We start from the raw sequence: 19,386 nt of genomic DNA, 5'->3' as shown, positions 1-19,386 counted from the left end.
GTGTGAGGGATATATGGAGCCTGTAGTGAGCAGGGGCAGGGTGTGAGGGATATATGGAGCCTGCAGTGAGCAGGTGAAGGGTGTGAGGGATATATGGAGGCTATAGTGAGCAGGTGAAGGGTGTGAGGGATATATGGAGCCTGTAGTGAGCAGGTGAAGGGTGTGAGGGATATATGGAGCCTATAGTGAACAGGTGAAGGGTGTGAGGGATATATGGAGCCTGTAGTGAACAGGTGAAGGGTGTGAGGGATATATGGAGCCTATAGTGAACAGGTGAAGGGTGTGAGGGATATATGGAGCCTATAGTGAGCAGGTGAAGGGTGTGAGGGATATATGGAGCCTATAGTGAACAGGTGAAGGGTGTGAGGGATATATGGAGCCTATAGTGAACAGGTGAAGGGTGTGAGGGATATATGGAGCCTGTAGTGAACAGGTGAAGGGTGTGAGGGATATATGGAGCCTGTAGTGAACAAGTGAAGGGTGTGAGGGATATATGGAGGCTATAGTGAGCAGGTGAAGGGTGTGAGGGATATATGGAGGCTATAGTGAGCAGGTGAAGGGTGTGAGGGATATATGGAGTCTATCGTGAGCAGGGGATGGGTGTGAGGGATATATGGAGGCTATAATGAGCAGGGGAAGGGTGTGAGGGATATATGGAGCCTGTAGTGAGCAGGTGAAGGATGTGAGGGATATATGGAGTCTATAGTGAGCAGGGGAAGGGTGTGAGGGATATATGGAGGCTATAGTGAGCAGGTGAAGGGTGTGAGGGATATATGGAGTCTATAGTGAACAGGTGAAGGGTGTGAGGGATATATGGAGGCTATAGTGAGCAGGTGAAGGGTGTGAGGGATATATGGAGTCTATAGTGAGCAGGGGAAGGGTGTGAGGGATATATGGAGCCTGTAGTGAGCAGGGGAAGGGTGTGAGGGATATATGGAGTCTATAGTGAACAGGTGAAGGGTGTGAGGGATACATGGAGTCTATAGTGAGCAGGTGAAGGGTGTGAGGGATATATGGAGTCTATAGTGAGCAGGGGAAGGGTGTGAGGGATATATGGAGCCTGTAGTGAGCAGGGGAAGGGTGTGAGGGATATATGGAGCCCGTAGTGAGCAGGGGAAGGGTGTGAGGGATATATGGAGCCTGTAGTGAGCAGGGGAAGGGTGTGAGGGATATATGGAGCCTGCAGTGAGCAGGTGAAGGGTGTGAGGGATATATGGAGGCTATAGTGAGCAGGTGAAGGGTGTGAGGGATATATGGAGCCTGTAGTGAGCAGGTGAAGGGTGTGAGGGATATATGGAGCCTATAGTGAACAGGTGAAGGGTGTGAGGGATATATGGAGCCTGTAGTGAACAGGTGAAGGGTGTGAGGGATATATGGAGCCTATAGTGAACAGGTGAAGGGTGTGAGGGATATATGGAGCCTATAGTGAGCAGGTGAAGGGTGTGAGGGATATATGGAGCCTATAGTGAACAGGTGAAGGGTGTGAGGGATATATGGAGCCTATAGTGAACAGGTGAAGGGTGTGAGGGATATATGGAGCCTGTAGTGAACAGGTGAAGGGTGTGAGGGATATATGGAGCCTGTAGTGAACAAGTGAAGGGTGTGAGGGATATATGGAGGCTATAGTGAGCAGGTGAAGGGTGTGAGGGATATATGGAGGCTATAGTGAGCAGGTGAAGGGTGTGAGGGATATATGGAGTCTATCGTGAGCAGGTGATGGGTGTGAGGGATATATGGAGGCTATAATGAGCAGGGGAAGGGTGTGAGGGATATATGGAGCCTGTAGTGAGCAGGTGAAGGGTGTGAGGGATATATGGAGTCTATAGTGAGCAGGGGAAGGGTGTGAGGGATATATGGAGGCTATAGTGAGCAGGTGAAGGGTGTGAGGGATATATGGAGTCTGTAGTGAACAGGTGAAGGGTGTGAGGGATATATGGAGGCTATAGTGAGCAGGTGAAGGGTGTGAGGGATATATGGAGTCTATAGTGAGCAGGGGAAGGGTGTGAGGGATATATGGAGCCTGTAGTGAGCAGGGGAAGGGTGTGAGGGATATATGGAGTCTATAGTGAACAGGTGAAGGGTGTGAGGGATATATGGAGTCTATAGTGAGCAGGTGAAGGGTGTGAGGGATATATGGAGTCTATAGTGAGCAGGGGAAGGGTGTGAGGGATATATGGAGCCTGTAGTGAGCAGGGGAAGGGTGTGAGGGATATATGGAGCCCGTAGTGAGCAGGGGAAGGGTGTGAGGGATATATGGAGCCTGTAGTGAGCAGGGGAAGGGTGTGAGGGATATATGGAGCCTGCAGTGAGCAGGTGAAGGGTGTGAGGGATATATGGAGGCTATAGTGAGCAGGTGAAGGGTGTGAGGGATATATGGAGCCTGTAGTGAGCAGGTGAAGGGTGTGAGGGATATATGGAGCCTATAGTGAACAGGTGAAGGGTGTGAGGGATATATGGAGACTGTAGTGAACAGGTGAAGGGTGTGAGGGATATATGGAGCCTGTAGTGAACAGGTGAAGGGTGTGAGGGATATATGGAGCCTATAGTGAGCAGGTGAAGGGTGTGAGGGATATATGGAGCCTATAGTGAACAGGTGAAGGGTGTGAGGGATATATGGAGCCTATAGTGAACAGGTGAAGGGTGTGAGGGATATATGGAGCCTATAGTGAACAGGTGAAGGGTGTGAGGGATATATGGAGGCTATAGTGAGCAGAGGAAGGGTGTGAGGGATATATGGAGCCTATAGTGAACAGGTGAAGGGTGTGAGGGATATATGGAGCCTCTAGTGAGCAGGTGAAGGGTGTGAGGGATATATGGAGCCTATAGTGAACAGGTGAAGGGTGTGAGGGATATATGGAGACTATAGTGAACAGGTGAAGGGTGTGAGGGATATATGGAGCCTATAGTGAACAGGTGAAGGGTGTGAGGGATATATGGAGGCTATAGTGAGCAGAGGAAGGGTGTGAGGGATATATGGAGGCTATAGTGAACAGGTGAAGGGTGTGAGGGATATATGGAGGCTATAGTGAGCAGAGGAAGGGTGTGAGGGATATATGGAGGCTATAGTGAACAGGTGAAGGGTGTTAGGGATATATGGAGGCTATAGTGAGCAGAGAAAGGGTGTGAGGGATATTGGGAGGAGTTGAAGGATGAGGAATATCGGGAGGAGGTGTAGGGTGAGGGATATGGGGAGCAGGTGAAGGGTGAGGGATATAGGGAGGAGGTGAAGGGTGAGGGATATAGGGAGGAGGTGAAGGGTGAGGGATATAGTGAGGAGGTGAAGGGTGAGGGAGATAGGGAGGAGGTGAAGGGTGAGGGATATAGTGAGGAGGTGAAGGGTGAGGGAGATAGGGAGGAGGTGAAGGGTGAGGGATATAGGGAGGAGGTGAAGGGTGAGGGATATAGGGAGGAGGTGAAGGGTGAGGGATATAGTGAGCAGGTGAAGGGTGTGGGATATAGGGAGGAGGTGAAGGGTGAGGGATATAGGGAGGAGGTGAAGGGTGAGGGATATAGGGAGGAGGTGAAGTGTGAGGGATATAGGGAGGAAGTGAAGGATGAGGGATATAGGGAGGAGGTGAAGGGTGAGGGATATAGGGAGGAGGTGAAGGGTGAGGGATATAGGGAGGAGGTGAAGGGTGAGGGATATAGTGAGGAGGTGAAGGGTGAGGGATATAGGGAGGAGGTGAAGGGTGAGGGATATAGGGAGGAGGTGAAGGGTGAGGGATATAGGGAGGAGGTGAAGGGTGAGGGATATAGGGAGGAGGTGAAGGGTGAGGGATATAGGGAGGAGGTGAAGGATGAGGGATATTGGGAGGAGGTGAAGGGTGAGGGATATAGGGAGGAGTTGAAGGGTGTGTGATATAGGGAGGAGTTGAAGGGTGAGGGATATAGGGTGGAGGTGAAGTGTGAGGGATATAGGGAGGAGGTGAAGGGTGAGGGATATAGGGAGGAGGTGAAGGGTGAGGGATATAGAGAGGAGGTGAAGGTTGAGGGATATAGGGAGGAGGTGAAGGGTGAGGGATATAGGGAGAAGGTGAAGGGTGAGGGATATCGGGAGGAGGTGAAGTTTGAGGAGGTATCGAGAGGAGTTGAAGGGTGAGGGATATAGGGAGGAGGTGAAGGTTGAGGGGATATAGGGAGGAGGTGAAGGGTGAGGGATATTTGGAGGAGGTGAAGGGTGAGGGGATATAGGGAGGAGGTGAAGGGTGAGGGATATAGGGAGGAGGTGAAGTATGAGGGATATAGGGAGAAGGTGAAGGGTGAGGGATATCGGGAGGAGGTGAAGGTTGAGGAGGTATCGAGAGGAGTTGAAGGGTGAGGGATATAGGGAGGAGGTGAAGGTTGAGGGGGTATAGGGAGGAGGTGAAGGGTGAGGGATATAGAGAGGAGGTGAAGTATGAGGGATATAGGGAGAAGGTGAAGTGTGAGGGATATCGGGAGGAGGTGAAGGTTGAGGAGGTATCGAGAGGAGTTGAAGGGTGAGGGATATAGGGAGGAGGTGAAGGTTGAGGGGATATAGGGAGGAGGTGAAGGTTGAGGGGATATCGGGAGGAGGTGATGTATGAGGGATATCGGGAGGAGGTGAAGGGTGAGGGGGTATTGGGAGGAGGTGAAGGTTGAGGGGTATTGGGAGGAGGTGAAGTATGAGGGATATAGGGAGGAGGTGAAGGGTGAGGGATATAGGGAGAAGGTGAAGGGTGAGGGATATCGGGAGGAGGTTAAGGTTGAGGAGGTATCGAGAGGAGTTGAAGGGTGAGGGATATAGGGAGGAGGTGAAGGTTGAGGGGATATAGGGAGGAGGTGAAGGGTGAGGGATATTTGGAGGAGGTGAAGGGTGAGGGGATATAGGGAGGAGGTGAAGGGTGAGGGATATAGGGAGGAGGTGAAGGGTGAGGGTTATAGGGAGGAGGTGAAGGGTGAGGGATATTTGGAGGAGGTGAAGGGTGAGGGATATAGGGAGGAGGTGAAGGTTGAGGGGATATAGGGAGGAGGTGAAGGGTGAGGGATATTTGGAGGAGGTGAAGGGTGAGGGGATATAGGGAGGAGGTGAAGGGTGAGGGATATAGGGAGGAGGTGAAGGGTGAGGGATATAGGGAGGAGGTGAAGGGTGAGGGATATTTGGAGGAGGTGAAGGGTGAGGGATATAGGGAGGAGGTGAAGGGTGAGGGATATAGGGAGGAGGTGAACGGTGAGGGATATAGGGAGGAGGTGAAGGGTGAGGGATATAGGGAGGAGGTGAAGGGTGAGGGATATAGGGAGGAGGTGAAGGGTGAGGGATATTTGGAGGAGGTGAAGGGTGAGGGATATAGTGAGGAGGTGAAGTGTGAGGGATATAGGGCGGAGGTGAAGGGTGAGGGATATAGGGAGGAGGTGAAGGGTGAGGGATATAGGGAGGAGGTGAAGGGTGAGGGATATTTGGAGGAGGTGAAGGGTGCGGGATATAGGGAGGAGGTGAAGGGTGAGGGATATAGGGAGGAAGTGAAGGGTGAGGGATATTTGGAGGAGGTGAAGGGTGAGGGATATAGTGAGGAGGTGAAGTGTGAGGGATATAGGGAGGAGGTGAAGGGTGAGGGATATAGGGAGGAGGTGAAGGCTGAGGGATATAGGGAGGAGGTGAAGGGTGAGGGATATAGGGAGGAGGTGAAGGGTGAGGGATATCGGGAGGAGGTGAAGTGTGAGGGATATAGGGAGGACGTGAACGGTGAGGGATATAGGGAGGAGGTGAAGGGTGAGGGATATAGGGAGGAGGTGAAGGGTGAGGGATATCGGGAGGGGGTGAAGTGTGAGGGATATAGGGAGGAGTTGAAGGGTGAGGGATATAGGGTGGAGGTGAAGTGTGAGGGATATCGGGAGGAGGTGAAGTGTGAGGGATATAGGGAGGAGTTGAAGGGTGAGGGATATAGGGTGGAGGTGAAGTGTGAGGGATATAGGGTGGAGGTGAAGTGTGAGGGATATAGGGAGGAGGTGAAGGGTGAGGGATATAGGGAGGAGGTGAAGGGTGAGGGATATAGGGAGGAGGTGAAGGGTGAGGGATATAGGGAGGAGGTGAAGGGTGAGGGATATCGGGAGGGGGTGAAGTGTGAGGGATATAGGGAGGAGTTGAAGGGTGAGGGATATAGGGTGGAGGTGAAGTGTGAGGGATATAGGGAGGAGGTGAAGGGTGAGGGATATAGGGAGGAGTTGAAGGGTGAGGGATATCGGGAGGAGGTGAAGTGTGAGGGATATTGGGAGGAGGTGAAGGGTGAGGGATATAGAGAGGAGGTGAAGGGTGAGGGATATAGGGAGGAGGTGAAGGGTGAGGGATCTCGAGAGGAGGTGAAGGGTGAGGGATATCGGGAGGAGGTGAATGTTGAGGGATATAGGGAGGAGGTGAAGGTTGAGGGGGTATTGGGAGGAGGTGAAGGGTGAGGGATTTAGGGAGGAGGTGAAGGGTGAGGGATATAGGGAGGAGGTGAAGGGTGAGGGATATTTGGAGGAGGTGAAGGGTGAGGGATATAGGGAGGAGATGAAGGGTGAGGGATATAGGGAGGAGGTGAAGGGTGAGGTATATAGGGAGGAGGTGAAGGGTGAGGGATATTGGGAGGAGGTGAAGGGTGAGGGATATTGGGAGGAGGTGAAGGGTGAGGGATATAGGGAGGAGTTGAAGGGTGAGGGATATTGGGAGGAGGTAAAGTGTGAGGGATATCTCGCGGAGGTGCAGGGTGAGGGATATAGGGAGGAGGTGAAGGTTGAGGAGGTATCGAGAGGAGGTGAAGGGTGAGGGATATAGGGAGGAGGTGAAGGGTGAGGGATATAGGGAAGATGTGAAGTGTGAGGGATATAGGGAGGAGGTGAAGGGTGAGGGATATAGGGAGGAGGTGAAGGGTGAGGGATATAGGGAGGAGGTGAAGGGTGAGGGTGTATTGGGAGGAGGTGAAGGCTGAGGGATATAGGGAGGAGGTGAAGGGTGAGGGATATCGGGAGGAGGTGAAGGGTGAGGGATATCGGGAGGAGGTGAAGGGTGAGGGTGTATTGGGAGGAGGTGAAGGGTGAGGGTGTATTGGGAGGAGGTGAAGTGTGAGGGGGTATTGGGAGGAGTTGAATGGTGAGGGTTATAGGGAGGAGGTGAAGGGTGAGGGATATACGGAGGAGGTGAAGGGTGAGGGATATAGGGAGGAGGTGAAGGGTGAGGGTGTATTGGGAGGAGGTGAAGGCTGAGGGGGTATTGGGAGGAGGTGAATGGTGAGGGATATAGGGAGGAGGTGAATGGTGAGGGATATAGGGAGGAGGTGAAGGGTGAGGGATATAGGGTGGAGGTGAAGGGTGAGGGTGTATTGGGAGGAGGTGAATGGTGAGGGATATAGGGAGGAGGTGAAGGGTGAGGGATGAAGGGAGGAGGTGAAGGGTGAGGGATATAGGGAGGAGGTGAAGGGTGAGGGATGAAGGGAGGAGGTGAAGGGTGAGGGATATAGGGAGGAGGTGAAGGTTGAGGAGGTATCGAGAGGAGGTGTAGGTTGAGGGTGTATTGGAAGGAGGTGAAGGGTGAGAGGGTATTGGGAGGAGGTGAAGGTTGAGGGATATAGGGAGGAGGTGAAGTATGAGCGATATAGGGAGGAGGTGAAGGGTGAGGGATATAGGGAGGAGGTGAAGGGTGAGGGATATAGGGAGGAGGTGAAGGTTGAGGGTGTATTGGAAGGAGGTGAAGGTTGAGGGATATAGGGAGGGGGTGTGGGGGTATTGGGAGGAGGTGAAGGGTGAGGGTGTATTGGGAGGAGGTGAAGGTTGAGTGATACAGGGAGAGGGTGAGGGGTATTGGGAGGAGGTGAAGGTTGAGGGATACAGGGAGAGGGTGAGGGGTATTGGGAGGAGGTGAAGGTTGAGGGATACAGGGAGAGGGTGAGGGGTATTGGGAGGAGGTGAAGGTTGAGGGATACAGGTAGAGGGTGAGGGGTATTGGGAGGAGGTGAAGGTTGAGGGATACAGGGAGGAGGTGAAGGGTGAGGGATATAGGGAGGAGGTGAAGGGTGAGGGGTATTGGGAGGAGGTGAAGGTTGAGGGATATAGGGAGGAGGTGAAGGGTGAGTGATATAGGGAGGAGGTGAATGTTGAGGGATATAGGGAGGAGGTGAAGGTTGAGGGGGTATTGGGAGGAGGTGAAGGGTGAGGGATATAGGGAGGAGGTGAAGGGTGAGGGATATAGGGAGGAGGTGAAGGGTGAGGGATATTTGGAGGAGGTGAAGGGTGAGGGATATAGGGAGGAGATGAAGGGTGAGGGATATAGGGAGGAGGTGAAGGGTGAGGTATATAGGGAGGAGGTGAAGGGTGAGGGATATTGGGAGGAGGTGAAGGGTGAGGGATATTGGGAGGAGGTGAAGGGTGAGGGATATAGGGAGGAGTTGAAGGGTGAGGGATATTGGGAGGAGGTAAAGTGTGAGGGATATCTCGCGGAGGTGCAGGGTGAGGGATATAGGGAGGAGGTGAAGGTTGAGGAGGTATCGAGAGGAGGTGAAGGGTGAGGGATATAGGGAGGAGGTGAAGGGTGAGGGATATAGGGAAGATGTGAAGTGTGAGGGATATAGGGAGGAGGTGAAGGGTGAGGGATATAGGGAGGAGGTGAAGGGTGAGGGATATAGGGAGGAGGTGAAGGGTGAGGGTGTATTGGGAGGAGGTGAAGGCTGAGGGATATAGGGAGGAGGTGAAGGGTGAGGGATATCGGGAGGAGGTGAAGGGTGAGGGATATCGGGAGGAGGTGAAGGGTGAGGGTGTATTGGGAGGAGGTGAAGGGTGAGGGTGTATTGGGAGGAGGTGAAGTGTGAGGGGGTATTGGGAGGAGTTGAATGGTGAGGGTTATAGGGAGGAGGTGAAGGGTGAGGGATATACGGAGGAGGTGAAGGGTGAGGGATATAGGGAGGAGGTGAAGGGTGAGGGTGTATTGGGAGGAGGTGAAGGCTGAGGGGGTATTGGGAGGAGGTGAATGGTGAGGGATATAGGGAGGAGGTGAATGGTGAGGGATATAGGGAGGAGGTGAAGGGTGAGGGATATAGGGTGGAGGTGAAGGGTGAGGGTGTATTGGGAGGAGGTGAATGGTGAGGGATATAGGGAGGAGGTGAAGGGTGAGGGATGAAGGGAGGAGGTGAAGGGTGAGGGATATAGGGAGGAGGTGAAGGGTGAGGGATGAAGGGAGGAGGTGAAGGGTGAGGGATATAGGGAGGAGGTGAAGGTTGAGGAGGTATCGAGAGGAGGTGTAGGTTGAGGGTGTATTGGAAGGAGGTGAAGGGTGAGAGGGTATTGGGAGGAGGTGAAGGTTGAGGGATATAGGGAGGAGGTGAAGTATGAGCGATATAGGGAGGAGGTGAAGGGTGAGGGATATAGGGAGGAGGTGAAGGGTGAGGGATATAGGGAGGAGGTGAAGGTTGAGGGTGTATTGGAAGGAGGTGAAGGTTGAGGGATATAGGGAGGGGGTGTGGGGGTATTGGGAGGAGGTGAAGGGTGAGGGTGTATTGGGAGGAGGTGAAGGTTGAGTGATACAGGGAGAGGGTGAGGGGTATTGGGAGGAGGTGAAGGTTGAGGGATACAGGGAGAGGGTGAGGGGTATTGGGAGGAGGTGAAGGTTGAGGGATACAGGGAGAGGGTGAGGGGTATTGGGAGGAGGTGAAGGTTGAGGGATACAGGGAGAGGGTGAGGGGTATTGGGAGGAGGTGAAGGTTGAGGGATACAGGGAGGAGGTGAAGGGTGAGGGATATAGGGAGGAGGTGAAGGGTGAGGGGTATTGGGAGGAGGTGAAGGTTGAGGGATATAGGGAGGAGGTGAAGGGTGAGTGATATAGGGAGGAGGTGCAGGTTGATGGGGTATTGGGAGGAGGTGAAGGGTGAGGGGGTATTGGGAGGAGGTGAAGGTTGAGGGATATGGGGAGGAGGTGAAGGGTGAGGGATATGGGGAAGAGGTGAAGGGTGAGGGTGTATTGGGAGGAGGTGAAGGTTGAGGGATATGGGGAGGAGGTGAAGGTTGAGGGATATGGGGAGGAGGTGCAGTTTGAGGGATATAGGGAGGAGGTGAAGGGTGAGGGATATTGGGAGGAGGTGAAGGTTGAGGGATATGGGGAGGAGGTGAAGGTTGAGGGATATGGGGAGGAGGTGCAGGTTGAGGGATATCGAGAGGAGTTGAAGGTTGAGGAGATATCGGGAGGGGGTGCAGGTTGAGGGATATTGGGAGGAGGTGCAGGTTGAGGGATATCGGGAGGAGGTGCAGGTTGAGGGATATGGGGAGGAGGTGAAGGTTGAGGAGATATTGGGAGGAGGTGCAGGTTGAGGGATATAGGGAGGAGGTGCAGGTTGAGGGATATTGGGAGGAGGTGCAGGTTGAGGGATATAGGGAGGAGGTGCAGGTTGAGGGGATATAGGGAGGAGGTGAAGGGTGAGGGATATAGGGAGGAGGTGCAGGTTGAGGGATATCGGGAGGAGGTGAAGGTTGAGGAGATATTGGGAGGAGGTGCAGGTTGAGGGATATAGGGAGGAGGTGCAGGTTGAGGGATATAGGGAGGAGGTGCAGGTTGATGGATATAGAGAGGAGGTGCAGGTTGAGGGATATCGGGAGGAGGTGAAGGTTGAGGGATATTGGGAGGAGGTGCAGGTTGAGGGATATCGGGAGGAGGTGAAGGTTGAGGAGATATTGGGAGGAGGTGCAGGTTGAGGGATATAGGGAGGAGGTGCAGGTTGAGGGATATAGGGAGGAGGTGCAGGTTGAGGGATATAGAGAGGAGGTGCAGGTTGAGGGATATCGGGAGGAGGTGAAGGTTGAGGGATATCGGGAGGGGGTGAAGGGTGAGGAGATATCGAGAGGAGGTGCAGGTTGAGGGATATAGGGAGGGGGTGAAGGTTGAGGGATATTGAGAGGAGGTGCAGGTTGAGGGATATCGAGAGGAGGTGCAGGTTGAGGGATATCGAGAGGAGGTGCAGGTTGAGGGATATCGAGAGGAGGTGCAGGTTGAGGGATATCGAGAGGAGGTGCAGGTTGAGGGATATCGAGAGGAGGTGCAGGTTGAGGAGATACCGAGATCCTTTGGGGATCAGGTAAAGTGTGAGAGATTTCGAAAGTGAAGTTGAGAAATTGCTTTTTGTACGAATTACGAAAGGAACCGCCATTTATTCCACGAGCAGCGACCGGCCGTTAAAATGTCTTTGCAATCTCGGCCTCTCCGTCGTTTCCAACGGAGGGCTGCCCACGACTTTAGCCCCCAATTGGTTCAACTCCCACCTCTCCAACCGCGGTCACCATCTCTCAAGCCCTGCTTCGTCTTCCCGTCCCTGCACTCTCGCCCGAAGAGTCGCCCGAGGCCTCGCCCTCCTCCTCACCCACCTCCTGCCCATCAGAAGGACCGCCCACATGCCACCCGCCTCTATCTCACCCACGCCTCCCTCCAGCCGCCAAGGGACTCTGCGCCAACGCCCTGCCCGTCCGACTTCCCTCCGTGCGTCTGGTCGCCCGTCCTTCGAAATGGTGAGCAGTCATTTCTGGCCCTCGGCTGTGGGTCTACACCAGCACCTCCCTCCACTCCACCCTCCTGGCCGACACTCGCAGCTCCAAGGCCCGTTTGACCGGGGCTGGACTGCCAACCCAACGCCAGCTCTTGGTTTCCACCTCCAGTGATGCTCCCTTCCACTCCCGCCAGGCTCCCATTTTCCACCCTTCAGGAGAAGGAGTAGGCCATTCAGCCCCTTGGCCCCGTTCCGCCATTTAATGATCTGATCTGTGTGTTAACTACCCGCCTTGGTTCTTCAAAGTTCCCTCACAAAAATGTTTCGATCTCAGTCTTGAATGGGATTCTCTTCCCCCTCTCCCCTCCAACTCGAAATCTGCGCCCTCGTCTACCCTTTCACTCTCTCCCATCTACTTATAGAACCATCGAAAGGTTGCAGCACGGGAGTAGGCCATTCAGCCCATCGAGTCCGTGCCGGCTCTCTGCAAGAGCAATCCAGCCAGTCCCACTCCCCCGCCCTGTTAGAGCTGTGCCCTCTAGTTTATATTGCCTCTCCTCGTTCTTCCTACCGAAATGTATCACCTCGCATTTTTCTGCGTTAAGTTTAATCTGCCTCATGTCCGCCCATTCCACCAGCCTGTCTATACCCTCTTGAAGTCTATCACTATCCTCCTCACTGTTACACTTCTAAGTTTTGTGTCATCTGCAAATTTGGAAATTGTGCCCTGTGCACCCAAGTCCAAGTCATTAATATGTATCAAGAAAAGCAGTGGTCCCAGCCCCGACCCCTGGGGAACACCACTGTACACCTCCCTCCAGTCCGAAAAACAACCGTTCACCACTACTCTCTGTTTCCTGTCCCTTAGCCGATTCTGTACCCATGCTGCCACTGCCCCCTTTATTCGGTGGCCTTCAATATTGCTGAGAAGCCTATTATGTGGCACTTTATCAAACGCCTTATGAAAGTCTATATATACTACATCAACCACGCTGCCCTCATCGATCCTCTCTGTTGCCGCTTCAGAAATCTCAATCAAGTTAGCTAAACACCATTTGCCTTCAGCTAATCCGTGCTGGCTTTCCTTTATTAATCCGCACGTGTCCAAGTGACCGTTAACTTTGTCCACATCTTTTCACCTAAACTCTTTGCCCCTCCCTCGCTCTGCCAATGGCCCCCACCCCGGACTGGTTCAGTGTCCAATCCCATCCTTTGTTGCTGCTGGTGGGGGTGGGAGGGTGGGGTTGTGTGGGGGCAGGGGTAGAACGTTGAGTGTGTTTGGTTCCTGACTGTCTGCTGCCGTCTGCTCTCCCTTCAGAGGACGCCTTGCTCGGGGAACAAGTGTCTTGCTTCTCTGATGTTTCCCAAGGAGCTGGTGTCGAAACCAGGAGAAGAGCCCCTCACGAAGGGACAGCTCCTGATGAAGGCGAAAGATTTCCTCAAGCAATACTACACGGCCATGAAGAGGTGCAGGCATGGGTTGGGGGGGGGGTTGAGGGGTTCAGGGGTCAGGGGATCGAGGGGTTCAGGGGAGAGGGGATCGAGGGGTTCAGGGGAGAGGGGATCGAGGGGTTCAGGGGTCAGGGGATCGAGGGGTTCAGGGGAGAGGGGATCGAGGGGCTCAGGGGAAAGGGGATCGAGGGGCTCAGGGGAAAGGGGATCGAGGGGCTCAGGGGAAAGGGGATCGAGGGGCTCAGGGGAGAGGGGATCGAGGGGCTCAGGGGAGAAGGGATCGAGGGGTTCAGGGGAAAGGGGATCGAGGGGCTCAGGGGAGAGGGGATCGAGGGGTTCAGGGGAGAGGGGATCGAGGGGTTATGGGGAGAGGGGATCGAGGGGTTCAGGGGAAAGGGGATCGAGGGGCTCAGGGGAAAGGGGATCGAGGGGAGAGGGGGAGAGGGGATCGAGGGGTTCAGGGGAGAGGGGATCTAGGGGTTCAGGGGAAAGGGGATCGAGGGGCTCAGGGGAAAGGGGATCGAGGGGAGAGGGGGAGAGGGGATCGAGGGGAGAGGGGGAGAGGGGATCGAGGGGTTCAGGGGACAGGGGATCGAGGGGTTCAGGAGAGAGGGGATCGAGGGGTTCAGGGGAAAGGGGATCGAGGGGTTCAGGGGAGAGGGGATCGAGGGGTTCAGGGGACAGGGGATCGAGGGGTTCAGGGGTCAGGGGATCAAGGGGTTCAGGGGAAAGGGGATCGAGGGGCTCAGGGGAAAGGGGATCGAGGGGAGAGGGGAGAGGGGATTGAGGGGTTCAGGGGAGAGGGGATCGAGGGGCTCAGGGGAAAGGGGATCGAGGGGTTCAAGAGAGAGGGGATCGAGGGGCTCAGGGGAAAGGGGATCGAGGGGAGAGGGGGAGAGGGGATTGAGGGGTTCAGGGGAGAGGGGATCGAGGGGCTCAGGGGAAAGGGGATCGAGGGGCTCAGGGGAAAGGGGATCGAGGGGCTCAGGGGAGAGGGGATCGAGGGGTTATGGGGAGAGGGGATCGAGAGGTTCAGGGGACAGGGGATCGAGGGGTTCAGGGGAGAGGGGATCGAGGGGCTCAGGGGACAGGGGATCGAGGGGCTCAGGGGAAAGGGGATCAAGGGGTTCAGGGGAGAGGGGATCGAGGGGCTCAGGGGAGAGGGGATCGAGGGGTTCAGGGGAAAGGGGATCGAGGGGAGAGGGGGAGAGGGGATTGAGGGTTTCAGGGGACAGGGGATCGAGGGGTTCAGGGGAAAGGGGATCGAGGGGAGAGGGGGAGAGGGGATTGAGGGTTTCAGGGGAGAGGGGATCTAGGGGTTATGGGGAGAAGGGATCGAGAGGTTCAGGGGAGAGGGGATCGAGGGGTTCAGGGGAAAGGGGATCGAGAGGTTCAGGGGAGAGGGGATCGAGGGGTTCAGGGGAGAGGGGATCGAGGGGTTCAGGGGAGAGGGGATCGAGGGGCTCAGGGGAGAGGGGATCGAGGGGAGAGGGGGAGAGGGGATCGAGGGGTTCAGGGGAGAGGGGATCGAGGGGTTATGGGGAGAAGGGATTGAGAGGTTCAGGGAAGAGGGGATCGAGGGGCTCAGGGGAGAGGGGATCGAGGGGTTCAGGGGAAAGGGGATCGAGGGGTTCAGGGGTCAGGGGATCGAGGGGCTCAGGGTAAAGGGGATCGAGGGGTTCAGTGGAGAGGGGATCGAGGGGTTCAGGGGATCGAGGGATTCAGGGGATCGAGGGATTCAGGGAATCGAGGGGTTCAGGGGATCGAGGGGTTCAGGGGATCCAGGGGTTCAGGGGTTCAGGGGAGAGGGGATCGAGGGGTTCAGGGGTATGGGGTTCAGGGGAGAGGGGATCGAGGGGTTCAGGGGTCAGGGGATCGAGGGGTTCAGGGGAAAGGGGATCGAGGGGCTCAGGGGAGAGGGGATCGAGGGGTTCAGTGGAGAGGGGATCGAGGGGTTATGGGGTCAGGGGATCGAGAGGTTCAGGGGAGAGGGGATCGAGGGGTTCAGGGGAGAGGGCATCGAGGGGCTCAGGGGAGAGGGGATCGAGGGGTTCAGGGGAGAGGGGATCGAGGGGTTCAGGGGAGAGGGGATCGAGGGGTTCAGGGGAGAGGGGATCGAGGGGTTCAGGGGAGAGGGGATCGAGGGGCTCAGGGGAAAGGGGATCGAGGGGTTCAGGGGAGAGGGGATCTAGGGGTTCAGGGGAGAGGGGATCGAGGGGTTCAGGGGAAAGGGGATCGAGGGGTTCAGGGGAGAGGGGATCTAGGGGTTCAGGGGAGAGGGGATCGAGGGGTTCAGGGGAGAGGGGATCGAGGGGTTCAGGGGAGAGGGGATCGAGGGGTTCAGGGGACAGAATATGAGAGCATTCCTTTGATGGGGTTCAGACTCGGCTGTGCTGGGAGTGGGGTGTGCGGGTTCAGTGTGCATGGTGGGCGAGGGAGTGTGGTCTGTAGAGTCTGTGGGGAGGAGAGAGAGTCTGTGGGGAGGAGAGGGAGTCTGTGGGGAGGAGAGGGAGTCTGTGGGGCGGAGAGAGAGTCTGAGGGGAGGAGAGGGAGTCTGCGGGGAGTAGAGAGAGAGTCTGTGGGGAGGAGAGAGAGTCTGTGGGGAGGAGAGAGAGTCTGTGGGGAGGAGAGAGAGTCTGTGGGGAGGAGAGAGAGTCTGAGGGGAGGAGAGGGAGTCTGTGGGGCGGAGAGAGAGTCTGAGGGGAGGAGAGAGAGTCTGAGGGGAGGAGAGAGAGTCTGTGGGGCGGAGAGGGAGTCTGTGGGGAGGAGAGAGAGTCTGAGGGGAGGAGAGGGAGTCTGTGGGGAGGAGAGAGAGTCTGTGGGGAGGAGAGGGAGTCTGTGGGGCGGAGAGAGAGTCTGTGGGGCGGAGAGAGAGTCTGAGGGGAGGAGAGGGAGTCTGTGGGGCGGAGAGAGAGTCTGAGGGGAGGAGAGAGAGTCTGTGGTGAGGAGAGGGAGTCTGTGGGGAGTAGAGAGAGAGTCTGTGGGGAGGAGAGAGAGTCTGTGGGGAGGAGAGAGAGTCTGAGGGGAGGAGAGAGAGTCTGTGGGGAGGAGAGAGAGTCTGAGGGGAGGAGAGAGAGTCTGTGGGGAGGAGAGAGAGTCTGAGGGGAGGAGAGAGAGTCTGTGGGGAGGAGAGAGATTCTGAGGGGAGGAGAGAGAGTCTGTGGGGAGGAGAGAGAGTCTGAGGGGAGGAGAGAGAGTCTGTGGGGAGGAGAGAGAGTCTGTGGGGAGGAGAGAGAGTCTGTGGGGAGGAGAGGGAGTCTGTGGGGAGTAGAGAGAGAGTCTGAGGGGAGGAGAGAGAGTCTGTGGGGAGGAGAGAGAGTCTGTGGGGAGGAGAGAGAGTCTGTGGGGAGGAGAGAGAGTCTGTGGGGAGGAGAGAGAGTCTGAGGGGAGGAGAGAGAGTCTGAGGGGAGGAGAGAGAGTCTGTGGGGAGTAGAGAGAGAGTCTGTGGGGAGGAGAGAGAGTCTGTGGGGAGGAGAGAGAGTCTGAGGGGAGGAGAGGGAGTCTGTGGGGCGGAGAGAGAGTCTGAGGGGAGGAGAGAGAGTCTGAGGGGAGGAGAGAGAGTCTGTGGGGCGGAGAGGGAGTCTGTGGGGAGGAGAGAGAGTCTGTGGGGCGGAGAGGGAGTCTGTGGGGAGGAGAGAGAGTCTGTGGGGAGGAGAGAGAGTCTGTGGGGAGGAGAGAGAGTCTGTGGGGCGGAGAGGGAGTCTGTGGGGAGGAGAGAGAGTCTGTGGGGCGGAGAGAGAGTCTGAGGGGAGGAGAGAGAGTCTGTGGGGAGGAGAGGGAGTCTGTGGGGAGGAGAGAGAGTCTGTGGGGAGGAGAGGGAGTCTGTGGGGAGGAGAGAGAGTCTGTGGGGCGGAGAGAGAGTCTGTGGGGCGGAGAGAGAGTCTGAGGGGAGGAGAGAGAGTCTGAGGGGAGGAGAGAGAGTCTGTGGGGAGGAGAGAGAGTCTGTGGGGCGGAGAGAGAGTCTGAGGGGAGGAGAGAGATTCTGAGGGGAGGAGAGAGATTCTGAGGCGGGGGGAGAGAGTCTGTGGGGAGTAGAGAGAGTCTGAGGGGGGGGGAGAGATTCTGAGGCGGGGGGAGAGAGTCTGTGGGGAGGAGAGAGAGTCTGTGGGGAGTAGAGAGAGTCTGAGGGGAGGAGAGAGAGTCTGTGGGGAGGAGAGAGAGTCTGTGGGGAGGAGAGAGAGTCTGTGGGGAGGAGAGGGAGTCTGTGGGGAGTAGAGAGAGTCTGTGGGGAGGAGAGGGAGTCTGTGGGGAGGAGAGAGAGTCTGTGGGGAGGAGAGAGAGTCTGTGGGGAGGAGAGAGAGTCTGTGGGGAGGAGAGGGAGTCTGTGGGGAGTAGAGAGAGTCTCTGGGGTGGAGAGAGACTCTGTGGGGAGGAGAGAGAGTCTGTGGGGAGGAGAGAGAGTCTGTGGGGAGGAGAGAGAGTCTGTGGGGAGGAGAGAGAGTCTGTGGGGAGGAGAGAGAGTCTGTGGGGAGGAGAGAAAGTCTGTGAGTCTGTCCAGTGAGGGAGATGTTGTGCAGGGTCGAGCGGAGAGTTTGTGGGTGTTCTGTGGGGGTGAGGGTGAGGGTGGAGTGGGGATGCGGCTGAGAATGGGGTTGAGTGGGAGTGAGTGTCAGGGTGGGATTTGGGGTGGGGATGGGGGTGAGGGTGGGATGGGATGGGGGTCAGTGTGGGGTGGAGATGGGGGTCAGTGTGGGATGGAGATGGGGGTCAGTGTGGGATGAGATGGGGGTCAGTGTGGGATGGAGATGGGGGTCAGTGTGGGGTGGAGATGGGGGTCAGTGTGTGATGGAGATGGGGGTCAGTGTGGGGTGGAGATGGGGGTCAGTGTGTGATGTGATGGGGGTCAGTGTGGGATGGAGATGGGGGTCAGTGTGGGATGGAGATGGGGGTCAGTGTGGGGTGGAGATGGGGGTCAGTGTGGGATGGAGATGGGGGTCAGTGTGAGATGGAGATGGGGGTCAGTGTGGGATGGAGATGGGGGTCAGTGTGGGATGGAGATGGGGGTCAGTGTGAGATGGAGATGGGGGTCAGTGTGGGATGGAGATTGGGGTCAGGGTGGGATGGAGATGGGGGTCAGTGTGAGATGGAGATGGGAGTCAGTGTGGGATGGAGATTGGGGTCAGGGTGGGATGGAGATGGGGGTCAGTGTGAGATGGAGATGGGGATCAGTGTGGGATGGAGATGGGGGTCAGTGTGGGATGAGATGGGGGTCAGTGTGGGGTGGAGATGGGGGTCAGTGTGGGATGGAGATGGGGGTCAGTGTGAGATGGAGATGGGGGTCAGTGTGGGATGGAGATGGGGGTCAGTGTGGGATGGAGATGGGGGTCAGTGTGAGATGGAGATGGGGGTCAGTGTGGGATGGAGATTGGGGTCAGGGTGGGATGGAGATGGGGGTCAGTGTGAGATGGAGATGGGAGTCAGTGTGGGATGGAGATTGGGGTCAGGGTGGGATGGAGATGGGGGTCAGTGTGAGATGGAGATGGGGATCAGTGTGAGATGGAGATGGGGGTCAGTGTGGGATGGAGATGGGGGTCAGTGTGGGATGTGATGGGGGTCAGTGTGGGGTGGAGATGGGGGTCAGTGTGGGATGGAGATGGGGGTCAGTGTGGGATGTGATGGGGGTCAGTGTGGGGTGGAGATGGGGGTCAGTGTGGGATGGAGATGGGGGTCAGTGTGGGATGGAGATGGGGGTCAGTGTGGGATGGAGATGGGGGTCAGTGTGGGATGGAGATGGGGGTCAGTGTGGGGTGGAGATGGGGGTCAGTGTGTGATGGAGATTGGGGTCAGTGTGGGGTGGAGATGGGGGCCAGTGTGAGATGGAGATGGGGGTCAGTGTGGGGTGGAGATGGGGGTCAGTGTGGGATGGAGATGGGGGTCAGTGTGGGATGGAGATGGGGGTCAGTGTGGGATGTGATGGGGGTCAGTGTGGGATGAGATGGGGGTCAGTGTGGGGTGGAGATGGGGGTCAGTGTGGGATGGAGATGGGGGTCAGTGTGGGGTGGAGATGGGGGTCAGTGTGGGATGAGATGGGGGTCAGTGTGGGGTGGAGATGGGGGTCAGTGTGGGGTGGAGATGGGGGTCAGTGTGGGATGGAGATGGGGGTCAGTGTGGGATGGAGATGGGGGTCAGTGTGGGATGGAGATGGGGGTCAGTGTGGGATGAGATGGGGGTCAGTGTGGGGTGGAGATGGGGGTCAGTGTGGGGTGGAGATGGGGGTCAGTGTGGGTTGGAGATGAGGGTCAGTGTGGGGTGGAGATGGGGGTCAGTGTGGGGTGGAGATCGGGGTCAGTGTGGGATGGTGATGGGGGTCAGTGTGTGATGGAGATGGGGGTCAGTGTGGGATGGTGATGGGGGTCAGTGTGGGATGTGATGGGGGTCAGTGTGGGATGGAGATGGGGGTCAGTGTGGGATGTGATGGGGGTCAGTGTGGGATGGAGATGGGGGTCAGTGTGGGATGTGATGGGGGTCAGTCTGGGATGGA

The 19,386-nt window shown here is 56.5% G+C and overlaps 1 protein-coding gene across 1 annotated transcript in view; it reads left to right on the top strand.

The window, feature by feature from the left end:
- LOC137310699 (nitric oxide synthase 1-like) overlaps nucleotides 1–19,386 on the top strand; it is a 197,280-nt gene that overhangs the window by 44,596 nt on the left and 133,298 nt on the right. The window contains exon 3 of the mRNA XM_067978385.1: nucleotides 12,772–12,920. Within this exon, the coding sequence (XP_067834486.1) occupies nucleotides 12,772–12,920 (149 nt within the window). The remainder of the gene's footprint in view (nucleotides 1–12,771; nucleotides 12,921–19,386) is intronic.

The sequence above is a fragment of the Heptranchias perlo genome, unplaced genomic scaffold, assembly GCF_035084215.1.
Source record: "Heptranchias perlo isolate sHepPer1 unplaced genomic scaffold, sHepPer1.hap1 HAP1_SCAFFOLD_271, whole genome shotgun sequence".
Lineage (NCBI taxonomy): Eukaryota > Metazoa > Chordata > Chondrichthyes > Hexanchiformes > Hexanchidae > Heptranchias > Heptranchias perlo.
This window is presented reverse-complemented; position numbering and strand designations above follow the sequence as displayed.